The 27,816-nt window shown below is 41.3% G+C and overlaps 2 protein-coding genes across 2 annotated transcripts in view; both read left to right on the forward strand.

The window, feature by feature from the left end:
- ank1a (ankyrin 1, erythrocytic a) overlaps window positions 1–20,621 on the forward strand; it is a 46,240-nt gene extending 25,619 nt beyond the window's left edge. Inside the window, exons 32-45 of the mRNA XM_083912515.1 lie at window positions 156–252; window positions 383–611; window positions 694–822; window positions 936–1,055; window positions 1,153–1,237; window positions 1,433–1,507; window positions 1,798–1,929; window positions 2,101–2,256; window positions 7,976–8,618; window positions 8,855–9,203; window positions 11,868–11,951; window positions 12,841–12,993; window positions 14,202–14,300; window positions 16,751–20,621. Coding sequence (XP_083768641.1) covers window positions 156–252; window positions 383–611; window positions 694–822; window positions 936–1,055; window positions 1,153–1,237; window positions 1,433–1,507; window positions 1,798–1,929; window positions 2,101–2,256; window positions 7,976–8,618; window positions 8,855–9,203; window positions 11,868–11,951; window positions 12,841–12,993; window positions 14,202–14,273 — 2,324 coding nt within the window. The 3' untranslated portion in view covers window positions 14,274–14,300; window positions 16,751–20,621. The remainder of the gene's footprint in view (window positions 1–155; window positions 253–382; window positions 612–693; window positions 823–935; window positions 1,056–1,152; window positions 1,238–1,432; window positions 1,508–1,797; window positions 1,930–2,100; window positions 2,257–7,975; window positions 8,619–8,854; window positions 9,204–11,867; window positions 11,952–12,840; window positions 12,994–14,201; window positions 14,301–16,750) is intronic.
- A 553-nt stretch (window positions 20,622–21,174) lies between these two features.
- On the forward strand, window positions 21,175–27,204 carry eif4ebp1 (eukaryotic translation initiation factor 4E binding protein 1). The gene is made up of 3 exons (XM_083911709.1): window positions 21,175–21,586; window positions 24,599–24,790; window positions 26,563–27,204. The coding sequence occupies exons 1-3, from the start codon at window positions 21,451–21,453 to the stop codon at window positions 26,592–26,594; spliced, it is 360 nt and encodes a 119-aa protein (XP_083767835.1). The 5' UTR covers window positions 21,175–21,450; the 3' UTR covers window positions 26,595–27,204.
- Window positions 27,205–27,816: the final 612 nt, after the last annotated feature.

The raw sequence follows: 27,816 nt of genomic DNA on the forward strand, positions 1-27,816 counted from the left end.
GTGGCCAGGAAAGATTAATGGAGCAGAACTGCAGATTTGCAGTGATGAAAGATATCAGTGGCATAGCTGGATGAAACGTTTTCACTGTGAGAGTTCTTTATGACTGAAAGCCAGATTAACCAGTTTGCCCTTTTCTCATTCTGTCTGATTACCAGGTGGCACAGCCCCAGCCCAATGGGAAGACATTACTGGCACCACCAAGCTAATGTATGCGAAAGACTGTGCCAGTTTCACAACCAATGTGTCAGCACGGTAAGTTCAGTTGGCACCACATGCATTACATCAGCCATGGTAAAACCATCTTGAATCATTCTAGCAAGCAACTAGTCGGATTTGTGTACAATACTGTGTACTGTGATTGCATGTCATTGTTTCCTCTCAGATTCTGGCTCGCAGACTGTCCTCGGACAGCTGAGGCCGTCTCCTTTGCCAACCTGCTCTACAGAGAGCTGTCAGCTGTGCCCTACATGGCCAAGTTTGTGGTGTTTGCAAAGATGAATGAGGTGCGTGAGGGACGCCTGCGCTGCTACTGCATGACCGACGATAAGATGGATAAAACCCTGGAACAACATGAGAACTTCACAGAGGTGGCTCGCAGCAGAGACATAGAGGTCAGTTCAAAGACGATGGCAATGCATCACACTGATGTAGTTACACTTCAGTGTAGGCTAAGGCCTGCGTCCTGTCTTGCAGGTGATGGAGGGAATGCCTCTTCACCTGGAGTGTTCAGGGAATCTAGTGCCCGTGAGGAAGGCCACCCAGCAGCCTCGCTGCTTCAGCTTCCAGGCCTTCAAAGATAACAGACTTCCTGTCTCTGTTAAGGTATTACCATTTAGCCTTCTCTTAAAGGTCACCCACGTGTTGCTCCACCAGCTCTGTCTCCACTCCATGTATGTATGTGCCTTCATTGCTTTCCCTGTGTCTGTGTGTTTAAGGTGAGAGACAGCAGTAAAGAGCACACTGGATTTCTGTCTTTCCTGCGCAAGTCCACCAAGTATGAGGACAGCCAACATGTGCTCTGTAACCTCAACATTACCATGCCTCCATGTATCAAGGTAAAGCTTTAAAAAAAGAAAAGACACATGTCATGTATTTAGTTATAATCATTTTCCCTGAGGTGTAAGACTTCAGTGTTGTTTGCTGCACTGGCAGATTGTTGGAAGTGAAGATCGGAGGCGAACTCTCACCCCGCTGGCTTTGAGAGAAAGATACAGCGCCCTAAATGAACCTGCTATGGGTATGAGACTCACACTTTCCCTATTGTAAATCATTGTACCTAATTATTTAATTATGATATAATATAATGCACATCATACTACTTCATCTACAGCTGTATTCCACATACTGAATCGATGAGTGTTGCAATGCAGGGATAATCGCAGCTTTACATTTAACAGTCAGATGCTCAATAGTTTTGGTCTGGTCTGTGCAGCATCAATGAGCGCCATGGAGAGGACGGAGCTGAAGATGGCTGTGATTGCAGAACAGTTAGGACTGAGTTGGGCAGGTGAGTGAAGAATATACTGAATCTGGTTTTGTGTTGTAAACCATCCATATTTACCTTGCCTCTGACGAGCTCTGCTGATTAAGGTCTAAGCCAGGGAAACTAATCATTTCTTGTTATCCCGCCAAGAGTCAAAGCTGTTTGACAGACTCAGACTATTCTAGATGGAGCCAGTGTGAAGCAGAGCACCATTTCAAAACTGCTTATACTCTAACCGCTTTGACTCACAGTGAGGTGAAATTCTACAAATATTTCCACTCACTTTGATCTTCTCTATCTCATTTTGCACACAGAGTTGGCACGCGAGCTTCAGCTCAGCGTGGACGACATCAATAAGATCCGCGTTGAGAATCCTAACTCGCTGCTGGAGCAGAGCTCCGCGCTGCTCAACCTGTGGGCAACCCGCGAGGGCAAGAGGGCCAAAAGTGAGTATATGAGATCTGAGATTGCTGTGAATTTCTCTCATCCCCTCATGTCTTTATTTGATCCTCTTAAAACCCAGTCAAAGTCAGATTGTTGTTGTAATAGTATTGCTGGTACTCCCCCTCCACCTCCTTCTCTTTTTCCCTGTCTGCTTGTGTGTCTCTTCACTGCAGTGGAGAGCTTGTACGCAGCTCTGAAAAGTATTGACCGTATGGACATAGTCAACATGTTGGAGGGCCAGCCGCCCCAGCCTGCGAGACAAGGTGCCCGCGATTTCAGCAGACGTCGACACAATGACAGAGACAACCTCTCCCCTGGTATGACCAATGGTGAGTTCCCTCCCCAAATCCCACAATGCAGCCCCTTCCCTATGCCCCATTTTCCTTGACCCTGAGATATCTTTCCAATAAACATACCTCCTCACTCCCTAAAATCCCCTGAAGACAAAGTGAAGTGTGTTTCCCTCTGAATTCTCTCTGTTGTCCCCATGTCTTTCTTATTTATTCCCTGATGATGCTGTTGTGTATGAAGCTGCCACAAACATCAAACTTTTGCAGGAAGTTACCCCAGCATCATGCAGAGGTACTCAGGACACTCCTACTGTGCTACAACCTCTGTAGTGCATTTGTTTATACATTTCTCTATGTATTGATTCAATGTGTGAAAAAATCAAAAAAAGTAGAATAAAATGCTGAATCTCCAGAGTTTGTAAGCACCCCGTTACTGAAGACTTCTCAGTAAAACACTCCACATAGGGATAAGTAAAGTATCCTATCGTCAATAGTTTCATTAATAATGTCATGATTGTTATTTTGTGTTCTCATGTCAAATAATTAGATCAGACAGTATTATTATTGATTATGTTAAGAGTTTTAATTGCACACATTGCTACATTTTAGAGTGATTTTCTGACTATAAAACAACACATTGTCATACATGATCAGTTCACGTAGATCATACTGTAAGTACAGCCTAGCTTAACTGACCTCCTTACTAATTGTCAGTCCTCAGTCTTTTACTCCTTTTCCTCATGGTTTCCTTCACACATGCATACTCTACATCTTATTGACTCCATTTTCACCTCTGGACTGGTGTGAGCTCCCCTTCTTACTGGACTGGCTTCTCCTCTCTGTGTCCAGTGCAGACAATGAGTCAGTCTGACAGGTGATGGGTCCTATTCTGTGAAAACTGGAGCAATACTCAGAGATGTAACAATGCATAGAGATACGACCATGAGGGTCAAAGGGTGAAAATGGGGAGATGTTCAGATCACAGCTGCAGTGAATCTGATAACCTTGTATCTGTCTTGTCTGTCTATCTGTCTGGCTACCTGCCTCCCAAAGGCTGTCCCTGCTTTGATGTAAAAACGTGGTGGCGCTTTGAATACCTTGATATTGTGTCTTCTGCTAATCTCACAATGATCACAGATACGGGTTTCAAGAGGTTTATGACTTTCTGTCTGGATTAAGTACGTCCTAAAGGAATGGTGACCAATTGGACGACCAAAACTGACTTTTTAGGCAATAAATAAAATGAGTCCATGAGCAAAATGGTCAGATAAATTGATAAATAACTACGTAAACAGGCAAATAAATTAAAAATATAACTAGAAATGCTCAAAGAAATTGTTAATAATCATCGGGCCTTATCCTAATATTGTCATGGACGGTGAAGGACAAGACGCTCAATTTATTTCACAGATCAATTCATTAATTTCATGTAAAATGAATACTTTGACATTTTGGGCGATGTGCTAATTTGCTTTCTTGCTGAAGAGGATCGATACAGCTGTCATGCCTGTAGGCCTATGATAAATATGAAGATACTGGACCCGCAAGCAGCTGGTTAGCTTAGCTTAGCTTAGCATGAAGACTGGAAATAGGGGTTTTGAATCACTTTAGAGGGGCTGGCATTTGGATATTTTAACTTTAGACAGAGCCAGGCTAGCTGTTTCCCCCTGTTTCCAGTCTTTATGCTAAGCTAGCTGGCTGCTAGTGCTAGCTTTACAGTACAAGCTTGAGAGTGGCATTGATCTTCTCATCTAACCCTCTGCAACAAAAGCAAATAAGCGCATATCCCAAAATGTAGAACTGTTCCTTTAAGTCAGGTTCAGTCCTCCATATAAATATTTATTGTTTTGTTTTTTTTACTTGAGAAGTTTTACAGAAATAGATGAAAGATGTTTTGCCAGAGTAAAGGAATCAGTTATACTGCGGCTTTTATTCCATCTTTCTGTCTTTACCTGTGCTCCCCTCTTTCTGTCAGAACGATGTCTGTAGGACCTGTTTTCCTTTGTAGTTCTAGTGCACCTCTATTGTAGGTAAGCACTTTTCTAAGGAGGTCCAGGGTAGGAAAGAAAGAGATATGATATGATAGAGTAAGACCTGTTCTTTTAGACTTCAGTAAGAGGACGTTTAAATTCTCTGCCTGTGGCTGCATGGGGAGTAATCTGAGTCTCTTTAGGGCTAATGTTGAATGTCCTTTCGGGAGCCCTGTTTCATTCCCCGTGAATCTGTCCCTCTCTCTGTGTTTCTCTGGACATGTCATCTGCAGCCTAGCCGCCCTACTCTTCCTCCTTCTCACTCCTCTCCGAACTCTGACCTCATGCCAACCTCATGTTGACCTCTGACCCACATCTTTATCTTTTTTTTTTTTTTTTGCGACTAGTCGTGCATTTTCTTTATTTTTGTGCTCTTGAAAACCCCACCTTTTTAAGTGTCCGCTCTGTGACCGATACCCCTTACACAGACTGTGTACTCAGCACCCACTGGGAGGGGGGAGGTGACCCTCGCTCTCTCTCGCTGTTTCTGTCTGTGACCATCACCCTGTTTTATATTCCTCTACCTCTCTTGCTGCCCTTCTTTTCTAGTTCTCCCACTCTGTCCTTTCCCTCTTTCCCCATCCCTTCCTTCCCTGCCCGTCTGCATGTGCATGAGGCTGACTTTCATCGCTCATCTTCCCGTGTTTGCATGGAGACACTGGGGTGAGGAGTAGGAGTAACACTGGCTTGTTGGAGATGATGCTGCATTGGGCCTTAATGCTGCTTGACCAACAGACATGTTCTTGCATGGCATGCGTACTGAGAATGACCTGACCGTCTATCTCTTCTTCCTCAGTGATTTGTCCCGACGTGGGTAAAAAAGGCCCAAACCTTTTTTTGAGAACTTGCGTCTGTTCTGTTCATGTATGAATGTTGTGGATGTTTTGTATGTCACTGATTCTATGTAAACTGTGTCCATCTGATGGGTTATTTTGTGTGAAACGTCTTTTTAACGTATTTGTGAGTGTGTATGAGGGTCAATTTGATATTGTTCCTCCCTTTATTGTCAATGTGCTATTGTTCAGTGTGAACCCATCGATCAGTCTGTGTGAGTGTATCAGTGTGAGGGTCTTTAAGTTGCGTTTTGTAAGTGTTTTGTGTCCTTCATATACGTGTGACCACTGTATCGATGTTAAGTGTACCGACATAATGAGTATATTTCGTTAAATGTATTTTATGTGGGCTTTTACGTGCTTTGTTTTTCTGTATTTGTGTCTTTCAATCATTGGGGTCAGGCTATCATTTTTCATATTTCACACTCGCTAATTTAATTTATTTATTTTCCAAATCTCTTTCTCGCACCGTCATTGCCTCATTCTTCTAACATGCAGAGAGAGGGCTGACAAACTGTTTCACTATCTAAGTTTTTTGTGACCACATTTTTTACTGTTCTTTTGCTACAGTTATAGACAAACATAATACAATAAACATAACAACAACAATACAAGAAAGATTTGAAATAAAAACACTGTGGTCTCCCGTCAGGAGAATAAATCTATTCTTACATGTGAACTGTAATGAGGCGGTGTCATGTGAGGGTAACAGTGGGAGAGCACGGCACAGGTGCATCCAGAACATCCGATGTATGGCACAAACCTCGCCCAAAAAATTCTCTTTGATTGTTTAATTCATGGCAAACAAAAAAAATCTCATGTTGTAGTTTATGTGGTGTCTCCAAAAACTGACAAGTCCTGATTAGTAAATTTCACGCAGATATTTTCCAATACGCACCTGATCTGATTCTGATTCTGAAATGGTTGCTGGTAGGAACTTACAACTACAGTTTTCTTTGTAAAACAGACCTCAAACATATTCTTATACAGGTTCAATGTCTCATATTTTTATCAGAAAGTAACTGATAATACAGTGAATACACTTTTTTGTGGACCAGTTGAATTTAGATTTTGTTGTAACCAGATTTTTGATGATCTTGACAAAAGATATACCTGAATTTGCTGCAGCTAATATTACTCAGATCTACTGCAGCATTTAAAATGAAGCCAAATGGCCATCAAGTGTTTGTGATTGGGGCCCATTAACTTAACCGGACTCATACCTTCTGTTGTGGCCAAAATAAACAAGGAATGATGATTTTAAACGTATACTCATCTCTTTACTCCGCATCGTCTTTGTTTTGGTGGTTAAATAAGATATCTATATCAGCAAGTCAGTGCTGTTTTTACAGGTATATATATTTATTTCTGATCTGTAGACAACTGACAGCAGTTGACAGGCTGAGAGAGAAAGCAGAAAAGTAGGACATGAGGTCCTTCTGGCCGCTTGGTGTCACAAATATCTACTGCAGCCTCAGCAATACTCAACAGCAGCACTGCCAACCATGAATCAAGTTACACCCTGCATCCTTCACAGCTTCCTCATCACTATACACACACAGTCACTCTCTCTCGATCATGCAGAAGGTGAACCACCTCTTATTCTTGCTTTTATCTACATACTGCGTGCCCTGCATTACATCTCCTATTTCATCCTCTGGTTAATGTACTTCCTGGTAACACATCCTGTTGTGTTCCAGTCATAGTGCCACTCACATTTTGCTTTACATACATATCCATTCATGATTTTTTTTACATAAACTATTCACCTAATCTCCATGGTAACTGGTTATTTTGAGAATAATTAATTCAATATGATCAAGATGTCAGATTCTGTAGTAAAAGTGCATTCTTTATTGTCTTGAACTGGACTTTTCACAATATTAATAATTTATTAGCACAATAAATAAAACATTCCTGCTGCTGTGACAGTGCTCTATCATGCCAGGTCTGCCTTTACAAAAAAAGATGTTATTACAAAGGGTGTTCAAGGTAGCCGAAGGAGTGACCTGAGTCCACAGCACATGAACAGTGTGCAGCTTTATTAATTGATATAGTTGCACATAAAAATAATCATTCAAATCTATGTTTGAGGCAGCAACTGTATGACTTTAACAACAGAAGGAAAATCAATTCTACTGTATATGTGTTTGCATAAATATCAACCGTACTGCATTAAAATAAATATATACAGTATGTGTCAATGAGAGAGCAAGCAGCAGTGTGGAGTGAGCTGATGTGTTTGTGTGAGGAGAGTATGAGATTGCCTGTCTGCATGCTATCCAGCCTGACAACGATATTAACCTGCCTGTTTTATGAGTGGGTTCGAATGCATGCAAGTGTGAGTGTACGAGTGTGATAGTATGAGGTGGAGAGTGAGCGAGTCTGTTTATGGCATGTGTACATGTGACAAAGTGTGTCCCCCTGCTGGACAGGTGTGTGTCCCAGCCCCAGGTTGGGGGCAGAGGCAGTAATTCCTGTCCATCTCCCTGCAGGTGGCAGCCAGCAGAGCAGCATCAGTCACTGCTGGGTCCAAATCAAAGTGTTAGTCTCTCTCAGTCCATTCGGCTGTGTCTGCTGCTGCTGCCGCTGCTGCTCTCTCCGTCAGCGCTAGCTGATCGAGCTTGTCAACCCCACTTCTTAATAGCTGCCCTTGCTCTCTCGTCCTAAGCTCCTTGCACCTTTATTCTAGCTCCTATTGTCTTGGCCCTCCCCTCTCTCCTACCCCACTTCTCTCCCATTTGTCCCTTCAGCCTCCTCTACTCCCCCCCCCTAGATGCCCAGCTCCTGGGCAGGGGCACTTACCCCCTCCCGGGTCCCGGTGCTGTGGGGGTGAGGTGGGGAGCGAGGCGGGGGGCCGGGTGTCAGTGTGCCTCTCTCTGTCTCGCTCCACAGGTTATGGGCTCGCGCAGGAAGAGCTTCTCTCACCGGCCTCCATGCAGTACAGCCTGCCTTCCCCGCTGGGCGCTGAGCCTTATTGGCAGGAAGTCTCCAGTCTGGACTGTGCACCGATTGCCACCACAGAAGAAGACACCCTCATGGAGATGTCTGATGTGCAGGTGTGGCCTTCAGGCAACAGCCCGTCCCTGGTGCCTGTGGAGGACTCCTCGCTAGAATGCAGCAATGCTGACGATTCCGAAGGTCTGCTGGGGCTGCCGTATGGAAGTCTGGGTCGGCCGGCTAGTCAGGCAAGCGCTGCCAGCGGAGGGGGTGGGGTGCTGAGTGGCTCCATTGAGCTGCCCGAAGATGATTCAGAGATGGGCGTTGACTCGCTCAGCACTGCTACGCCAGCCTCACTTGGGGGCACCATCGCTGGGATCAATCTTAACGGGCTGAACAATTGTCAGAGGTCAGAGGCAAGTTCGGAGGTATCAGCAGTCACCAGTACAACTGGTGGAGATGGAGCTGGAGGAGGAGGAAGAGGAGGAGGGACGGGCTCAGAGGAAGGGCTTTCTCTTGTTGCAGGACAGCAAAGGGTGTATGCTCGGCTGAGTGAGTCACCTGGTCTGAGCTGTGTTGCAGACCGGAATGGAGACAGGTGAGTCAGACCTCTGTCCGCCTCTGAGGAGGCAAAGTCACAATAACACCAACAAAACAATAGATCTGTGCTAACATCTCATTAATCTTTATTGCATGTCAGTAGTGAACTGGAGTCTTTGTTTTCTTACGGAGGAAGTGACCGTTAAGGGGTTATGATAAGTTATTTTACTTTCCTTTAAGTATGCATACACAGTACGTGGACCTCCTCCACATTGATCCGTCCTCTCCTTCCAGGTCAGGTAATGGTGGAAACGGAGGCAGCGGAGGCTCTTTCCTTTCCTACCTGCAGGAACAGTCAGGCCCAGGTTGGATCCCTGTCACTGACCCTACACAGGCCTGGGTGGGCAGTCAGCCTAAACCCAGGCAGGCCATGGAGACCATGATATCATCAGTATGTAACGCTGTGGATGGAGACCAGTCCCACGTGTCCCAGGAGGCCTTGCTTCAGCCTGTGAGGGACATGGGGCACTCTGAGATCTTACGGGGGCACTTCAGAGGTACCCAGCCATTTGAGAAGGGTTTGGGCTTCCCGCACAGGGTACCAGAGCTGAGGGCCTGGGACGACGTAGGCCTGAAGGGCCAGGTGGGTGTGTTGCTCCTCCAATGAAAATAAAGAGAGATGTTTGTCCTCTATGAAGTAATCTGTTTTACAGATATTACACTTTGATACAGTTCAGCCACTACAGAACAAGTTGCAAACCAGTCACAAAAAAAAACTTTATGATCTGAAACTCTGATGAATACGCACTTTGCATTAAAATGTTAGTCAGACTTTCCATATGCTCCATTATACTTTGAATCATATCTCCTAAAATATTGCACTTTGTCAGGAGGAATAAATATTGCAAAGGCTTTAACTGCTGTGATTTAAAGTCACACACACACACACACACACACACACACACACACACACACACACACACACACACACACACACACACACACACACACACACACACACACACACACACACACACACACACACAAAGAGTCTAGGGCCCAAGATGGGCACAAACAGTTCAGCCAAATATAGCAAGCGTTCTCACTGTTCCACTCATGTTACATGATCCTATCCACCCCAGTCTTTCCACGTGTTTACCTTTTTGGCACAACGCCACCACATCACACTGTAAAGGACAATCTCAGTCGTGAAACTGTAAGAGAGCAGAAATAGACCGTTGCTTATAGGGCCTTTGTGTGCTTTTGTATGCAGTTCACACTGGTGAGAAAAGAGCCCTTTAGCTTTTGTATTGTTTTAACTCAGTGTGTTGCAGTGCTGCATTATTGTGTCTGCATAGAGATATTTTTTGAGGAAATGTGTCTGCCTGGCTGTGTGGATAAAAAAAAAAAGTTTGTAGTTAAAGTCCCTGAAGGAAGTCAGAGAACGAGGTTCTTAGTGCTCTTACCTCAGCGTGCAGAGCCACACTGGAGAAGCCAGAGGTATTTAAAGGCCATAGATCACATGGTCAGAAAGAGAGAGAGAGAGGTGGGAATTGAAGCCTCCCAAGGTTGCTTTTGCTTGGATTTGATGTCATTGAGTCGTTCAGGTCAGGAGAAGGAATAAAGCCCTGAGGCAAGGGCCCACTGCCCCAGCAAATGGAGGACGGACATGAACTGAAGGAAAAACAACCAAACTGCAACTGAACCGGTGACAGAAGGCCCCAGGCTGCAGCTGTTACCTTTTCCGTCAGCTGAAAGAGGCGCTGCATTGGAAACAGGAGTTACTGAAGGCTTGAGGGAGTGTATTATCGTGGTTGTGCTTTGTTGATTTGACGGGAATCAAAGCGGGGTGATGTGGGCCCTGGTGACAGAGCTCCTCTTCAGCTTCGTGCTGCTGGCTTTTTTGGTCATCAGCTGTCAGAATGTTCTCCACATCGCCAGCGGCTCCGTGCGGTCCGTGCTCACCTACATACACGCTCAGCTGGACCGCGAGCTTGGTGAGGTCGAGGGAGTGGCTGATGAAGAAGAGAACGTCACCACCAGAGTGGTCCGCCGCAGAGTCATCCTCAAGGTACAGAGACAGAGACAGAGACAAGGACAGAGGACAGTCGAGCAGACATTTGAAGAAAGAATTTACAGGCAGGAAAACAACGAGATCAGGAGAGAGTTGGAGTAAATAGTGTTTGGTGAAAGGCTGAAGGAAGCAATGTATTTGGAGTGATACACATAGGTTTGTGGTCATAAGAGTAAATGGTTTGACACTGCGCATGAGTGGAGTGGGTGTGACAGAAGTGGCAATGAAGATTAACTAAGGACATGAGGAAATTCTGTGTGACAAAAACTGAATTTAATCAACACAATAAGAATAATAATTCATCTTCCAAATTTCTGTGTAAATATGGTTAAATTTATCTTGTTCTCTTATGGATGTAAATAGATTATCCTGGGCTCAACAAGTTTGGACTCCAGTTCTATCAAAAGCTATTGGACTCTTCCAGCTCTATCTCGGACTCAATGCTAACACTAGTGTTAACATGTTTTATTTGGGGCTACCCGGGCAGGACCGGCTCTCGCTTCCCCCGGCTGTAGGAATGTCTTTGAGCTTATAAATAGCTCTGTAGGCACACTGCAAATTATTGGGGGCTATAACAGCATTGTCACGACCCTCTTAAACTGTAATTATAAATGTCGCCAAGAAACTCCCAACTGTTGGATTTACACGCTTCCACAAACAGCCATCTAACCCCTCACCCATCTGTCGTTCATCTGCTTCTCTGTGTTTCCAATTAGTGGAGGGGTTTATGGCATGCAAATAATTACACTGCAGTGACAGCTTTAACATGCATTAGGGCCAACAGTTCACCGGCCTTCAGGAGTCAACTTTTTTATGCTTTGGGAAGTCTTATCTTGTAGCAGATGCGCTAAAATCTAAGTCTAGTACTTTCAAGAAAAAGTAGGAAGTGCAGTTTTTTTGTTGTTTTATTTTGTTTGCCCACACATATGACTGCATAAAATCCAGATAATGAAAAAAATCGGATTGTGTCAGGAAGGGTCAGGAAGCCATAGGCTTATACAAAGAACCTTCCCTCAACAAAAAGAAATAACTAAAAATAGAACCTAAGATTACAAGATTTAAGAAAATACTACAAAACTTATAACAAGAAACACAAAAAATTAATAAGAAGAACCTAACCAGTGAGTAGACGACAATCCGATAAGAACAACAACAAAAAACATGGAAAACAATGTGGGGGAAGTTTATGAAAAAACAAACATTTAAAGGGTACAAATGCTTTTCTGTCCGCAGGGCGACGAGGTTGAAGATCTTCCTGGGGAGCATGTAAGCGAAGAACAGTTCATGGATGAACATGGAAACATTGTCACAAAAAAGGTCAGCCATTGCAACATGTTTTTAAACTTAACTGTTTTTAATCTGTGTTCTTAAAACCAGTCCAGTAATTGTTTTCACTTATGACAGTGTCACAATACTCACTCTCTACAGCATGATTATTAAATTAATCATTTATTAAATGAATAATCATTACAGAATTCATTGCATATAACATTATGTTATCGATGCACTGTATGTCACCAACAAATGAATGAAGTGCTGCAGGAATGAGTCCTAAAACCAGGTTCCCTCATCTCAAAGTCAGTGGGTTTTATTAATGGGTTTTTGGCTAGATGCCTGAATGAGGTCTGTGGTTAACACAGGCTCAAGAACTTTTACGTTTGTTCTACAAGATAAAATATGTCATTCTATATGCCACTGATGAATTTTGATGCTTGAACGTATCTTTAAAAAGGAAGTTGCTAACAAGTGGCTAAATGAGACTACAAACGTTGGAATCTAGCGGTGGTGATGTTGAAGTCATGCGACTGTGATGTAGTTTGTTTATAGCCTAAACTTAGCTTTTTACTTCTGCTGAATGCATTTATACTTCAAAAATCATAAAAGTGTTGTTCATTTGTTAAGATTATGTTGCTGAACAAAATGTGTAAGTCATATCATATCAAATTTTGTTCGCCACAGATCTTATTTTCTGCAATAATCCAAAATCCAATGGAAAAATCCTATTGGCTTTTTGTGGAGGGAACCGGTGCAATGCTAACTTCCGGGTCGGCCTACAAAAATACACCTGCAGCACTCTATTAATACTTTTTTAGAGACTTATTTCCTCCATAAGCATTTGATTTAAAATTCATCAACTCTGTCTTTTCATCCCCACTCCCTGCCTCCATCCATCACTCTCTCCCACCCTCCTGTGTACACGGGATAGATTGTGCGTAAGGTTGTGCGCAGAGGGAAGGGTTCAGGTGAGGAGGGGGTTCAGGAGGTGAGCCTCGAGGGTTCTCTGCAGGACGCCAACGAGCTGGAGGTTGATGCTGAGCAGTTCATAAACTACGCCATCCTGGGCCGGGACAGCAGCAAGGTGGGCTTCTGATCTGCAGACAGCTGACCATCTGATGAGGGCCTGTATGGTTTCAGTCTATGTGGTAGCTAGTTCATAGGGAATAGGGGACTCTGTGCTGCAGTGAGATTGAAAGTCTCATCGCATCGGGAAATACCAGGCAGATCCTGACGGTCCTTGATTAGCTTAACCTGCATGAGCTTCAGTACGACAGGCAGAGGACGCAGTTTGTGTCCTCATTATCTTTAAAGAAATAGCCCTGTTCTATTATGTAGCCAGGATTTGTTGTTAATGTTGGATTGCCGCATTAATCTTCACCTAAATATTATTGCCTCATGTACATCTTCTGCATGCAGGAGTTCACTTTGCTCTGGTGCTGTTATTGCTCACAGTTCACCGACCCGTTCTGGGTTTCATCATTTCAGTCATCACTAAGCCACACCTACACTCATCAATTTTTGTTTTTCTCGCACATTAATGACTGAGTGAACTGATTGTGGCTCCTTGCCATGGCTTTATTTTTCCATTCTGTCCCCATCAGTTATCTCAATGACTGACTCCTGTCTTTTCTGCCTTCATTAAAGTTTATAGTCCTTCAACTGTGACTGTGTGCTGTATCACTCAAACCTGCAAGACTCTGAATAAGAGCTGGGTCAATTATTATTATTATTATTATTATTATTATTATTATAACTTTTTTTCAGGAAGGTTGGGGTTTAACACCAAGGCAATTCACAAGATTAGGGTTTCCTTTTGTCTATTGTCTTATGTGGTCCAATCCGATCCATCCGAATATCAAGATATTCAAAAATATTTTTTGCAGATATTATTTGACACAGGTCTACTCTGAATCCTAAACACTGTAGATGTTTCTAATGTCATCTTATCTACAACTGTCTTTTCAACTGCCACCCATCACTTCTGTCCTTGCTTGACTGTTTATACATAATTTCTTCTTTCCCCCCCTCTTTCCTCTCACTTCACGCATTTCTATTACATTCCCTCTCTTGTTTTTCCTGTTTTTCTGTCCTCTCTTTCCTTGTGGCCCTTTTTCCTCCTACTGTTGTTCCATTTCTGGTTCCCGTCCTCATCTTTTTCTTCCTGTCACCTCTCCTAAATTTTACTCTCCCTTACTAATGTTCCCTCAACCTGTTGTTCGGCTCCTGTCATCCCGCCTCTTCTCAATCCTCGCACCTCTTCTGCCGCCAACCCCCTCCCCCCTGATGTAGCCCGATACTGTGGATGTGAAGAAAGGTGCTCAGATAGTGAAATGTGCCAGTCTGCGGAGAGTTAAGCAGTGAGGCAGACTGAGTGCTGCGTCCCCGCAGGTACGGGACTGACCCACAGCGCCCCGTCTGACCTGTGGGCTAGACCATTTAATCCAGTCTCTCTGGATTAAATGCAACTGAATGTACCTTGAATTCAATACTAATGATACAGTATACAATCTGATGCTGGTACAGCAAAATTAATCTCAAATTTAACAAATGTAAATTATACAAAAAATGAAAAAAAAAGATTTATGCCTGTCGGCCAGTAAAAAATATATAATAAAAGTCTCAGACAACTGGGATATCCAATGACAATCATTTTCAAAGTTGTACTCCGTAAGATTTTCATCTTTTAAATTGTCTTTTTAGTTAATATCTATGAAAGAGTGAGATGTAAATATGCCGCCATGTTAGTGACGCTGATGACAGCGGTTGGTCTACCAGCCCAAAACGTCACTAACAGTTATGCTGCATTTACTTGTAATTGTAAATCGAGACCTTCAAACTTCTAAGTTAAGTTTGTAGTGAGGGCAGAAGTGTAATAGGAACATATGTGTGTGTATGTATTTAAGAGGGGAACATATAGAGGGCGGATTGGAAGTAGAGAGGTGAATGTTTTTCAATAAAGTTTACAACAGCAAAAAAAAGTCAACACACATAGTGACCGTGAACGTGACAAGATGGAGGGCTCTAAAAGAACAGACTCACCTGCAATTACATCTTACTGCCAAAGAGGCTGCTAGAAACAACATATCTCAAATCTTACGGAGTACAACTTTAAGTCTGTCTAATATAGACTTGATTTTGGTTCACAGAGTTTCATTTAGCATTTAAAGGATCGTTTGGATCTTTCAAAGTGTAGTTGTATGAGGCACTTATAGTCAGTGTATTACCTAAAGTATATGTTGGTCTGTACACCCCCAATTCGGAGAAGCAGGCAGTCCTGACACAGACGATAAGCAATGTAAAAAATAGCATTATCTGTACGCTATATTTCCCTTTCAGAAAGGGTTATCTGATGGCGAGGTTAAGTGGTGAAAATATTCCAAACGGGGGGTGTGCCGATTGCCATCTACTGTTGGTAACACACTCTCTATGGATAGGTACTTCGTACAACCCCACTACATAAAATCCAAACGTTCCCTTGAACACAGTGGTGATACTTAATGCCCCAGTAATTTTCTTTTCACATAACTATTTCTCCAAGCTTTTATAACCTGAACAACAGAAATTCAATTGCTTGCCTTCAGCAAAATGCTTTGTCATGTTTACTTACAATCGCTACAAAATGTAACTTATTTACAGGCAAAAAAATATGTCTGTGTGCCATACAGACGGACAACACAAGTTTGATGAAAATAGATTATTATGGTTTTGCTATAAATTATGTCAGGCCCATTTATTTTCTTAATGCATGTTGTGACAAGCTGGAAAAAGGGTTGGCACAGTGTGCACTCAGCAAAACAACCAACTAAAAAAGGATCTTGTAAAGTGACAGCTCTCAAGTTCAAAGCTGCAAGGCCAGTTGTCCTGTCAATGGCTATCTGGAGCCACTGTAGTGTGTGTGCCTCTGTGCTTGTGCGTATGCGTGTGTGTGTGTGTGTGTGTGTGTGTGTGTGTGTGTGTGTGTGTGTGTGTGTGTGTGCGTGTGTGTGTGTGTGCGTGTGTGCGTGTGTGTGTGTGTGTGTGTGTGTGTGTGTGTGCATGCGTGACTTGCCCTTTCTAACGTAAAGGCCATGACATTCCTGAGATTACTGATATTTCAAGACACTCATTACTGAATGTTAAACCACTTTTGCCAACCATTTTTGCTTGAATGCTTCTGCAGAACTAATTTGCTGTATTATAAAGTGTTTCAATGTGTTATCAGAATAAAACAAGATTTTCGGTGATATATTAGCCTCAATTGGAGGGAATTTACAAGATGGACAGTTTAGCCAAGGCCATTTTAAAGGTCCCATATTGTAAAAACTGAGTTTTACTTGTCTTTTTTTACTATAAAGCAGGTCGAGGTGCTATATAAATACTGTGTGTTTTCAGAAACTGTCATTAAACGAGCCGTCAGTATTTCTGTACTGTTGTGATGTCACAACTATACTATATATGGGTAGATTGATGTTACAGTTCCCTGGCTGCAATGCTGATGGAGAGACTCAAAGAGCGCAGATGCAGAAGACCTGAAACGCTGACCAATCAGAGCAGACTAAGCTTTTTCAGGAGGGCGACTTAAAGAGACAGGTGCTAAAACAGAGCGTTTCAGATAGAGGGTGAATACAGGTTATTCAGACAGACAGTATGAGGAAACTTGTGTGTTTTATGAACATTTAAGCATGTAAATGTTCTAGTAGAAACCCAAAATAGAAGAATGAACTTAAAAATGATCACAATATGGAACCTTTAAAGATTGCATATACTCACAATTGCATTGACCTGCTGCAGCTTGCATGTCTGCTCTGTAGACTCCTGATGAGTTGCAACTGAATCAGCGTGTTTCCGTCTCTCCACAGAGTTCTCCACAGGATTCAACCCCTTCACCAAAACCATCCTACATGGACACATGACCAGCAGCAGCTGACAGGAGGAAGAACATACATAAAAAGTCAGACAGACAGAAATGATCGGCAATGCCATGACAACCATAGCGGCTATGCCGTCTATCAGCACGCACCGGAAGAGAAGGATACGGATTTACTTGTAGTTTTTATTACCTTTTTTTTTTTTTTTTAAAGAAACCGTGGAAAAAAAACATATATTACTAGGCTAGAAGCATGATTTTCGTATAAAACAAAAACCAAACACAGACAAAAAAAACTAGCAACCAAAACGTGCTTCCTGTATCTGTATCAGCATGAGTGACTGCTGCCGCATGGCCTGTCTTTAACTACAAATACTGAGGGAATATAAGGGTGGGTAAAAGGGTGGGGAGGGATGGGGAGGACACACTGCTGTATGGGACAGGCATGCAATCTAGGGTATGGTCAATAACTGGCCCTAAACCAACGGGGAGCAGTTATCAGTGACACTTCAGTAAAGGGGAGACTAAAATACTGAGAATTACATAATCTCTAGGCAACAGGTTACTCCCCCTCCTCCCTACCACACTCTTCCAGCTAGGAGCATCACAAACTAGTTTTAAACCTGTCCCAGTGCTCTCAAAGTCCAGTAAAGCTACAATTATCACCCAAGGATATCAGTGTTGTACATTATATTGTATGCACTAAAATGCTCTACGTGACTGTGTGTTACGTGTGTTGTTTATGTCATAAGATCCCTATGCGATGCCACTGATGCTGCTGTTTCAGGTACATAAGAAATTCTTCCCTGTTTTTCTCGTTTGGTTCATTCAGTCTGAACCTATATATTATTCTATATATCTTGAGATCTTTGTGGGTACAAGAACATGCAAATGTTGTGTCGCTCTGCCTGTTTTTAAATGTCAGATTTTTGTGTGTCGGGTTGTTTGTTTTTTGTGCTTTTCATGTGCTTTCACCCTTTGCTTTTGACGCGTCAAACTGCAGAGGGAAGACATACTGTAAGTCGTTTACTGTACTATGGGTTTTTTGAGCTTCGGGAGGCAGGTTTGTACACTGAACCTGCCTCCCTGACCCTCCCTCAGAGTGGTTCGCCTTGTGGAGAGGGTGACAAAGAGATATATAATGAGTGACAGATTAACCTACTCTGCTATCCCACTCCTCTGCCTTTTCTTGTCCCCAGTGTGCTATATATCCTTGTGAGGTTTCTGTTAATCAGATGTCTGTCTGAGTCAACATCCCAATACTCTCACCATCAATCTTGCCCTTCTCACCCTACCTCGTACCTCTAACCCCTGAAGTCAGCCTCTCAGAGTAGATGTAGCAGTCCTGTCCACCTCCAGCGGGGGGCAGGATCCCACCTTCAGCTCTTAGCAGTGAGTGTTGACCTCATCGTGCAGTATATGACACCACCGCCACGCAGAAGGCGTGCTTATTGACCATCTCATCGCCACCAGAACATGTCACTTGATGAGAGAATTGTAGCTGAAATGCTGGTAATAATGTAGCACTGGTTTGACTGGGTAAATGATGAAGAGTCAGCTGAAGAAAGGAAAGTGTCGCGTCGAGGGTCGAGGACGTGTTGAGCTTTGATGTTTGTCTCCTTGGCACATGTTTAGAGTGTAGCAAGACAGTCAGTCACCAATCACTGTGATGAGAAACTGTAATACTGACCCGCAACTGTGAGCCTGGCCCCCCCTGAAGCGTCTCTCTTTTCACCCCTTTCTTTCCTGTCTTTTTTTGTCATGCTTTACTGTCTTAACTGTACTTCAGAAGATGCAATAACTGCTTACAAAAGGAAAGGATTGTTTGTGTGAGTGTGTTTGAGTGTGTGTTTGTGAGAGAAAGATAGAGAGAGGACTTTAGGATCACAGTTCATGTTCTTCCTAAGCTTGGCCTTTCAATTTGTTAATCACAGCTTTTGACTACTCCTCCATCCACTCAGAAATGATGTCAGCACATTAGTATCTCATCGCTTTCCCGCTCTAGAAAGTTTTACACTAAGATTGGGCAAATATTGGTGTGACCTCATATCAACCATCCCATCTGCAAAGTGTCTGTTTTTGTTATCATCAGGGAATGTAGGTGTGTGTGTAGTCATAGATTTTAAACTTGATGACGTTCATATGCACCTTGAAAGAAATCCTATTAAGTGTGTGTGTGTGTGTGTGTGTGTGTGTGTGTGTGTGTGTGTGTGTGTGTGTGTGTGTGTGTGTGTGTGTGTGTGTGTGTGTGTGTGTGTGTGTGTGTGTGTGTGTGTGTGTGTGTGTGTGTGTGTGTGTGTGTGTGTGTGTGTGTGTGTGTGTGTTTTAATATTGCATATTCAGTCCTGGATATTGGGACATGTCAAAGTTGTGATAATATCACAGGAAGTGTTATTACAAATGGTCAAAAGAGCAGAAGCTCTCAGTTTATAGCTCTAATTCACGTATTTTTTAAAGTTGATTTACCTCAATAAGCGTGCCATCTCACTTATGATATCAATTACCGACATGCATTCGTTTCCGTTATTATGTTAGACATTGAATGCTTTATTGTGGAAAAATATGTCAGTCACAAAAATGTTGCAATAATCACCCATCAAGATGTGTTTGTTTTAGTACGGCTTCACAGCCAGAGATGATGAATGTAAAGTCTTGGTATACTGTAAGTCTTGTTATAAAGTAGTCATCTGTGTTGGCTCTGTACTTTACTAGATGATAGGATATTTACTGTTGTTTCAACTCAGTATCTGCTGTTGATCATCAACATTCAGTGCAAATATACATAGAAATCATGGGAGAGGAGAGATTTAAAGGGAGAAGCCTAAAATGTGTTTCGGATATTTTAACAGATATCCCTTCATCCACATATTATTTCTATTTTATTATCTTTTTTAATAACCACAAAAAGTTAGATGTCAATAAAGATTACACAGCAGTGTAATGGTGTATTACCCCTTATGTCATACACAGTTTGCTCTTTAAGGGCTCATGATTACGCGATGCTTGGGTTGGTTTCTGGAGCCGGGGCCCTTTCTAAACCCACTGCTTATGTCAGGGTTGAAGCTGAGGAAGAGACAACAAGAAGGAGCACTTTGACGTTAGATAGAGTTATAGCGGGGAGGCTTAGTGGTCTAGTCTTTCAAGATGACAAGCATTTCTCCTCAACACAACCCACCCCTGATCTATTTCTGCCCTCTTTACCAAATATAAGACTGAGCCGATTCTAGGGCTTCTGTATGGTGACGGTTTGAACAAGGTTTGAAAGGAGGAGTCCAACTGAGTGCAAGCAGAGGGAGGAGTGGTTACATCTGCACCGAGGGACCACTGAGATGATGCCATGCACCAAGTTCATGCAAAAATATTAACTGTTGCAAAAACTAGAGAACACATGTATATTCCTTTAGAATGGATTGAAGACATTATTAACGCAATAGCATATTACTCAATACTAAGGAATGCAACTGCGCACATGCACAGAAAATGTTTTTAACGTAAAAAGGCTATATATATATATGAAATATATGAAAATATAAATATATATATTTACTTAGAATGCTATGCACCCTTACTTGTCAACTGGGATTCTAGTTATGTTATGGATGTACTTTTAGCATCATACAGCTGTAGCTACCAAGAGACTGTTGAGTTCTGGGTAATGCCTGCAACCTGGGGATAAAATAGGGTCTTGTGGGTATTTTAACATGGTTTGTTTTTGCTTTTTTTTATTGTTATGGGGAGTCAAACATGAATTTAAAATATACATGTAAAAGCCTTTTAATCCAATCAAATCTGAGGACATCTATTGACAATTTACTCTGTACACCAGCTCAACATTTACAAAATTAATAAAGAAATGAAATGTCTTTGTGTGTATACATTTGTGTGAGACCCTTGGTCCATGTTCACCCAACTGCTGAAGATCATGGTTTTGAGCAAACAACGTGTTACAAACTAAACTGAGCCGGGCTCCTCCCGTGCATCCAGTCTTTTTTAATGATCGCATCATATTGACTTTCATCAAAGTGCAAAAATACATATTGGTCTCTTTGAAACTCTGCAAAAGCATATAAATAGGCAAATGAATGCACCATTACTGGACCCAGTTTGTCTGTGAAAACAAACAAAAACAAACAGCTCTATTGCTTGTGTTTGCCACAGGTTAAGGCTGTAATTAAACTGTCGGTAGCTCCTCTTGCAAGGTCGTAAGAAGTTAAATTGAGGCTTTAGCCTAATTTGTCTTGGATGACCTTCCAGATTATAGTCTTTATGGTGCCATGGAACAGAAATTGAACTTTGTACAGCAATTGCACAGCATTATGTGCCAGTAGGGGGCGGAATAAGTCCATGTTTTCCTCCTCGGGAGTGTTTTTCTCTGCAGCAGCAGCCTGTCTGTTGTTTTGTGTGCATGTTGGAGGGTGAGTGAACTAGAGGGACGTGTGTGTGCTCAGGTCCTTTTTTTTAAAAGAAAGAACCTGGACACTGTGTGTGATTGATTGCATGTTGTAATGTGATGAATTTAAATACTACATTTCATCATTTGCACTTGTAAAAAAGAGAGGTATTTATTTTTATTTATCCGAAAGTAGCCATTCTGTGAAGCCAAACAGGCGCGGTGTGGCTTTGTTGTTTTGTAAAAGACTCTTTGCCTGTTTAATGCTATTTAGTTAGCTAGTTTATTATAGTTGAGACAAGATGTCCACTGACTGCCAGAAGACCACTGCCAAGGCCATCCCGTCGTCCAGGAGGGTGACTATCGACGACGCGGCGCACATGCCCCACGACTACTCCACTACTCCCGGGGGGACCCTGTTCAGCACGACTCCGGGTGGTACGTTGTTACACATCCAATTTACGTGTGTGTGTGTGTGTGTGTGCGCCGAGGAGATGTGCTGTGTCCCACCGCCGTGCATCGTTTATACTCAAACCAACAGCTGTATTGTCAGTGAGTGCAGGAAGCTAACTCCATGAAGTCGGCTGCTGTCAGACCACTCTGCAGAACCAGCTGCTAGCTCTGCTGAAGCTAGCTGCTAACGCTAACTAGCTACCAGGTGTTTGGTTGAGGACACACGAAGAAGAGTGACCGGGGCAGTGACGTAACCGCCACCACAGACTGTAATCTCATGATGCCGCTGCTTTCTCATTAAAGCAGACGGGGTTTCGGGGTTTGTGGGGCAAGTCAGCTGATCTTTGGACGTTAGCATCACTTTAAAAAAAAAAAAACTTTATTTACACAAATAGACTTACAGCAGTGATTACTGTTCAGTCTGCAAACTATAGTAACAATATCAATAACGCTCGAGGTAGTGCATATGTCATAAATAAAATAAAATATTGATGTACATACATCATTTTTTATTGTTTTTTTCAAACTATATCGGTGGAGAAAAAAACATGAAAGTAGAATAACATAAATAATAAAATGGTATAAATTACAAATATAAACAAATCAAAATATAAATTAAAAACAGTAATTTGGTCTTCATTTGATTCGCTTGTAGATGCATTCAGTTAAATTGTACAACTCCAAGTTGCTAAGCAGTTCATTTGCATATTTAGATCTCATAATTAAGTTATTTACAATATAATAAGAATTAATTGTGAAACGCTTTAAAGATGTGGGGAGTCTGAATTTAGCTTTGTGTATATACTATTTGGCCATTATGACAATTGTGTTCACCAACAAACTAGCATTTCTTTTATTTATAACTATTCCCTACATTACATCCACATGTGAGCTGATTGTTGCAGGTACATTTTTATTTATTTTAGCCATTCTTCCACCTGCACTTGAATGCAAGATGAGAAGATGTGTTCTGAGGTTTCTGTATCTGAGTGGCAGAATGAGCATCCAGTGCTTTCAAAGTTAAATCTCACTCTTAAGGAATTCACTGCATGGATAAATATTATTAATTATTTAACAACACAGCTTTGCAGTAGGTGCAATCCGGTTGTTTAAGTCTGATGTAACTTCCTTTCAAATTACGATTTCCGGGTCCAAACGCTCACAGCGGCCGAGCATGTGAACAATTACAATCACCTCTTTTGTCAGTTGGCCTTTTTTTCTATCGATAAGAAAGAGGTAAAATGACAATTATGTTGTTGTTTTTTTTACTCCGATCTGTTAAAACAACGGGGAACACGGCACTGCGGAGTTGTAGAAATATGAGGACCGGCGTGGACCCAGAAATCATATTTTGAAAGGGCGTTAGGTCACGACTTAACAGCCGAATACTTTAGTGTCCAGGTAGAAAGTAAGTAAGAAATGAAACAATAAAATTAGGTTTCTCGTTTGCAAATTTGGTGGTGTGTATATAGAATTTAGCTAATAATAAGAAACGATTAATAACAAAACTTTTTGACAGGAAATATATTTTCAAAAATACCCCTAAAAAAATCAATAAATTTTGAGTTTGAATGGTATACCTAACTTTTTGTTTAAAAAGAGGGACATTTCATGCCACAGTGTTTGACTAAAAGAGCATTCCCAAAAAAGATGCTGTGTTGTTTTATGTGATCGACATTTAACATGAATCAGAAAACAGATTTAACAAGATAACATCTGTGCAATAATTCCAGAGACACCTCTCGCACCTTATTTGAAATAAAAAGCTTTATACTGTAGAAGCGGGTTTACTAATTGTGCGTCTTTGTATTTATTCCCTTATACATCTATTATTTGTTTTTATACTCAAAAAAGGATCTGAGTTTCCTATCACCAACACACCAACTGTCCTCTGCTGCTAATAATGACGCTTATGGAACGCCTACGTCACAGATAACTAATGCTGTGATTGGTGCTGAATGTGAGCTCACTGACTTGTGGTTAATGTCCAGTTTGATGATGACTTTTTAGGAAGACGTTTTATCTGGGGCACTGCACATATGGCAAGCGGTTTTAACATTTAATGCAATAAAACTCCTCTATCTGTAATTACATTATTACTGATCAGAATGATAATTAAAGATATCCTCAATGACATTCCTCCTATCTACAATTGTTATTTCAGATATCCACAACTTCATTATTACTAGTATCAGTGACGTCACTTGCCATTCATGTGTGTTGGGCTTTCAATTCTAGATATCCACAATTACATTTTAGATATCTAGAATGAACATTTTGGATATCTGTAATGTAAAACTTATTAGGAAAGTTGCAGTTGTACAGATCCGTAATGACATTTTTACTAGTGGTTTTTCATTCGAGTTATCTGAAATGAAAATGATAACTGGTAAGAATTTTTCCTAGTAAGAATTACATTACAGATATCCAGAACGTTCATTCTAGATATGTAAAATGTAACTGTGAATATCTTGAATTGAATGCCCAATACACACAAATGGCAAAAGCGATGTCATTTGTACAAGAATGTCATTGTGGACATCTGAAATGTTATTTTGACTAAGAAGAATTGAATTACAGATATACACATATCCAGTCTAGCTTTTAAAAGTTAAAACCACTTGCCATAGCTCACTAACTTGTGGTAAATATCCAGTCTCATTTACATAATAAACATCTTTGGATTGGTTTTCTTTGCCATTAGCACCCCCTTCGTGGGTTGAAGGGACCTGTATAAAATTGAGTTGCATATTTATAACATGCAACAACAATGTCATAAGAAAAATAGTATGATGAAGATAATGTATTCTGTGGGTAACGGGGGCGGGACTAGATAAGCTTTTGCTTCTCCCGCTTTCCCTTTCGGTCATGTGAATTGTATGATTTAAACTTAGATAACGTGTGATGATGATTGATCTAACTGACATGCCCGAAATAAAAAAAATTAAAGTGGACATACAGTGACAGTAATCATTTTCCTGCCTCCTCACACAAAAGGTACCAGGATTATCTACGACCGAAAGTTCCTGCTGGGGTGTCGCAGCTCTCCGGTGGCCAAGACTCCTCCGAGAGGTCTGCCCAACATTCCAGGGGTGACCAGTCCTACCTCCAAAGACACCGAAGAGAAGGCCCGTAACGGAGAGTTACTGAACAACAACAACATCACTGCACCGGACAGCAGCAACACTGGTACGTTCACAACTCAAGACAAAGAGGCTCGGAGGTAGAGCAGGTCGTCCTCCATTAGAGAGATCGGTGGTTCAATCCCCGGCTCCCTCTCTCTGTGAATGTGGTGTGAATGGTTAGATTAGATTAGAGGGTATATACTGTAGATGTTCACTGCCTGCATGAATGTCTATGTGAATGGGTGAATATGACAAGTAGTGTGAAAACGCCTTTAGTAGTCAGAAGACTAGAAAGGCGCTGTATAAGTACAAGTCCATTTACCATCAAATCATAAAACTGTTCTCACAAAGCTGCCATTCTCTGTCTGTGATGGATTAAAGAAACCAGTTTGAACACAAGATGCAAGGAGGTCATATGTGCCGTTTAATTTCACTTTATTATTCAGCCTGAAATTGTGTCCCTGTTAGCTGAATTATGTTTAGGATGGCTTTGAAATTTTACTAATCCGTAGCTAATAATATATGACCTGTCAGCATATCTCTTCAGTTGACACAGAAGCTGATGTTGCACAAAACAGTTAATATTTCAAATACAGTATCTCAATTTTAGAGTTGTTATTTCTGTAAGTCGACTAGCAGCAACCTGAACAGCTGCATCAATCTCATCTACGCTTGTCAACATTTTCTTGGCAATTTTTCTGTCGCTATTTTTCCTGCTGTTGGCGCAAGAAGATGACTTCTTCATTCTTAACCCTGTCGACAAAGCTGTGATTGGATCAGTTGTTTGGCAAAATATCAATGAGCACACCTCCGAACCTAATTTCATTGCTGAAAAAAGCGTAAGACATGGGCAGCGTTTCAAAGGTCTGAAGTTCCCTGATTTTATTCTTGAATGGATTGACTGAGATATTACACAAGAAGTTTCAATCAGTCAGAACTAACATTTATTTTAAGTGTGTGTATTTCAAAATATATTTGAAGGTATTTAAAGTGAGATGACACAATATAGTTGATGATTATTTCATAAACGTGTCAAATTAAAATAGGCCTAATTTCTTCTCAGTAGGGCTGGGGGATGTAGCCAAAATCTTCTATCCTTATAACGGTAATTTCCTATTTCGATAAAAATATATATCACAATATAGCATGTTGGCTTCTAATTCAATAAATGAATAGTCTATATGAAATAACTACATGTTAAAGCCTATTTGTATACTAGCTGTGTGTTAAATACTTGAGTAGTGAGTATTTTCTCATTTTAGTGCAAAATGAACAACATGCAAGGATCCAAATAGTAAGACATGAAAGAAACGATATAGAAAAATATATACGACAGACACTTTTATATTGTTTTTACAATGCTGCCCTACAAAGTGCTGTAACTACAAAAAATAAATAAATAAACAAGAAAAAAAGTCTTCAAAGTTTGCTTGCTGTCCAAACAAATGAATGCTTGGCACAGCGATGATGCATTATGGTTTACTAGTTTGCCATTTAATCATTTGTATCCAAATCAATCCCAACCTCCATACTTTCAGGCCCAAAATGTAATATTAGTGATTAATAATTTGGTAGTAACTACACTTCGGCTTTGTAGTGCAGAATATATATACAGTATATGGTCTATCACCCAGCCCTATCAATAACCCTGCAGTGGCTTTTGCTATGGTTACTACCAGATGTTATTTAACATTATTTTACCAGCTAGTGATGGAAGTTATCAAGTCTTCCTGAATTATTACTTTTAGTTTAATATAATATGCAACAGTTAAAGATGTAGTGTAGAAAAAACATCTGGTGTTGGGTTTATGAAATATGTCTTTTCCTTTTTTTCAGGTGATGACTCACAGTTTGAAATGGACATCTAGGTGGCCCTAGGACAAGTATTAAGATGTCAGACGACTTAACAACACGATGCTGTGAAGAGAGGCTCAGGAGCACCTTCTTATTTCCCATCATCCATTCCACGAAGACGGAGATTCGCCTTCAGTATCTCCAGTGTCCTAGCATTTTTAAGTCTGTCTTTATCAATCTTATTTGCTTGTTTTGCCAAGAACAAATCTGAAATGAAACCGTTTCTGGCTGCCTCATGGCTTTAACCTGATTTATGTGTGATCAAAGTGTGCCTTCATGGAGTAACTACTCGTTTAGAATCAACACTGAGAAGAGCTGACATGAATTAATGAAAATGAAGATCAATAGGGAAAAGAAAAATTAAAACATGCCCATTATTATAACCATTCCAAAAGGGTTTTCACTTGTTGTGCTCTTATTTTCACACATTTCCTGACACCTCTCGTTCAGATGTTGCCTCAAAGTGTTCAACATACTGTATCATTTGTCGATCATGCTCCTAAAAACGAGTTTCTCACCTGAAGTGTCTGCTGGGAATGTAACATCATTTTGTTGATGAACTTTTTAAAAAGGATTTTCTCACGGTTTGTAGGGTGACAAAGCATTAAAGCAAACACCATTAAAGCAAAACACTCTTTTTGTCATGTATTTGAGTATTATTGAGTATAATAATTAGGGTAATATGTTCAGCGACCTGAATACATGTTTCCCTTGGACAGTGCTATATGACGGAGCAAAAAGCCACTGTGACAGTAAAAGTAAAGATTTGATGACCACAATTGAGTTATCAGCAATTTCCGTATTCAAGTAAATGATAAATCTCTAAATAAAAACTATGACATGTTGCTCAACAGTCTTTAGTACTTCCTGTGCTGCCCTGATTCAGCACAAGTCGTACCAGAGGAATTTCTCAACTGATAACCTCAGTAAGTGGACTATAAAGAGGGGTCAATATACAACTGTACATAGCTGGGAGAAACTCGAAACTAGATGGGGTCGTGTCATTATACATTTCCATTCCACATTGTTGCTTCACTGTGCCAAAGTTGTGCTAGCTTCATCCTGAAGTGGCTTACCAGGCGTTTCCTTTGATGAGTGTGTTACATAAATGCTTTTAAATAATGGATGTCCCAGGACAACTTAGGAGCGAAGTATCTAAACTATTCAGTATTGCAAGTTCCTCTGTTTGATCTCCAAGTTTTGCAAAAGATGTGCAAGTCAGGAGGAATTGGAAAA

This window comes from Echiichthys vipera (assembly GCF_963691815.1).
Source record: "Echiichthys vipera genome assembly, chromosome: 4".
Taxonomy (NCBI): Eukaryota; Metazoa; Chordata; class Actinopteri; order Perciformes; family Trachinidae; genus Echiichthys; species Echiichthys vipera.

Excerpts from the sequence above, each read along its gene's own strand:
- eif4ebp1 (XM_083911709.1), top strand. The coding sequence starts at position 21,451 with ATGTCCACTGACTGCCAGAAGACCACTGCCAAGGCCATCCCGTCGTCC. Across the intron at positions 21,587-24,598 it reads GTTCAGCACGACTCCGGGTG|GTACCAGGATTATCTACGAC; the intron begins GTACGTTGTTAC and ends CTCACACAAAAG. Across the intron at positions 24,791-26,562 it reads ACCGGACAGCAGCAACACTG|GTGATGACTCACAGTTTGAA; the intron begins GTACGTTCACAA and ends CCTTTTTTTCAG.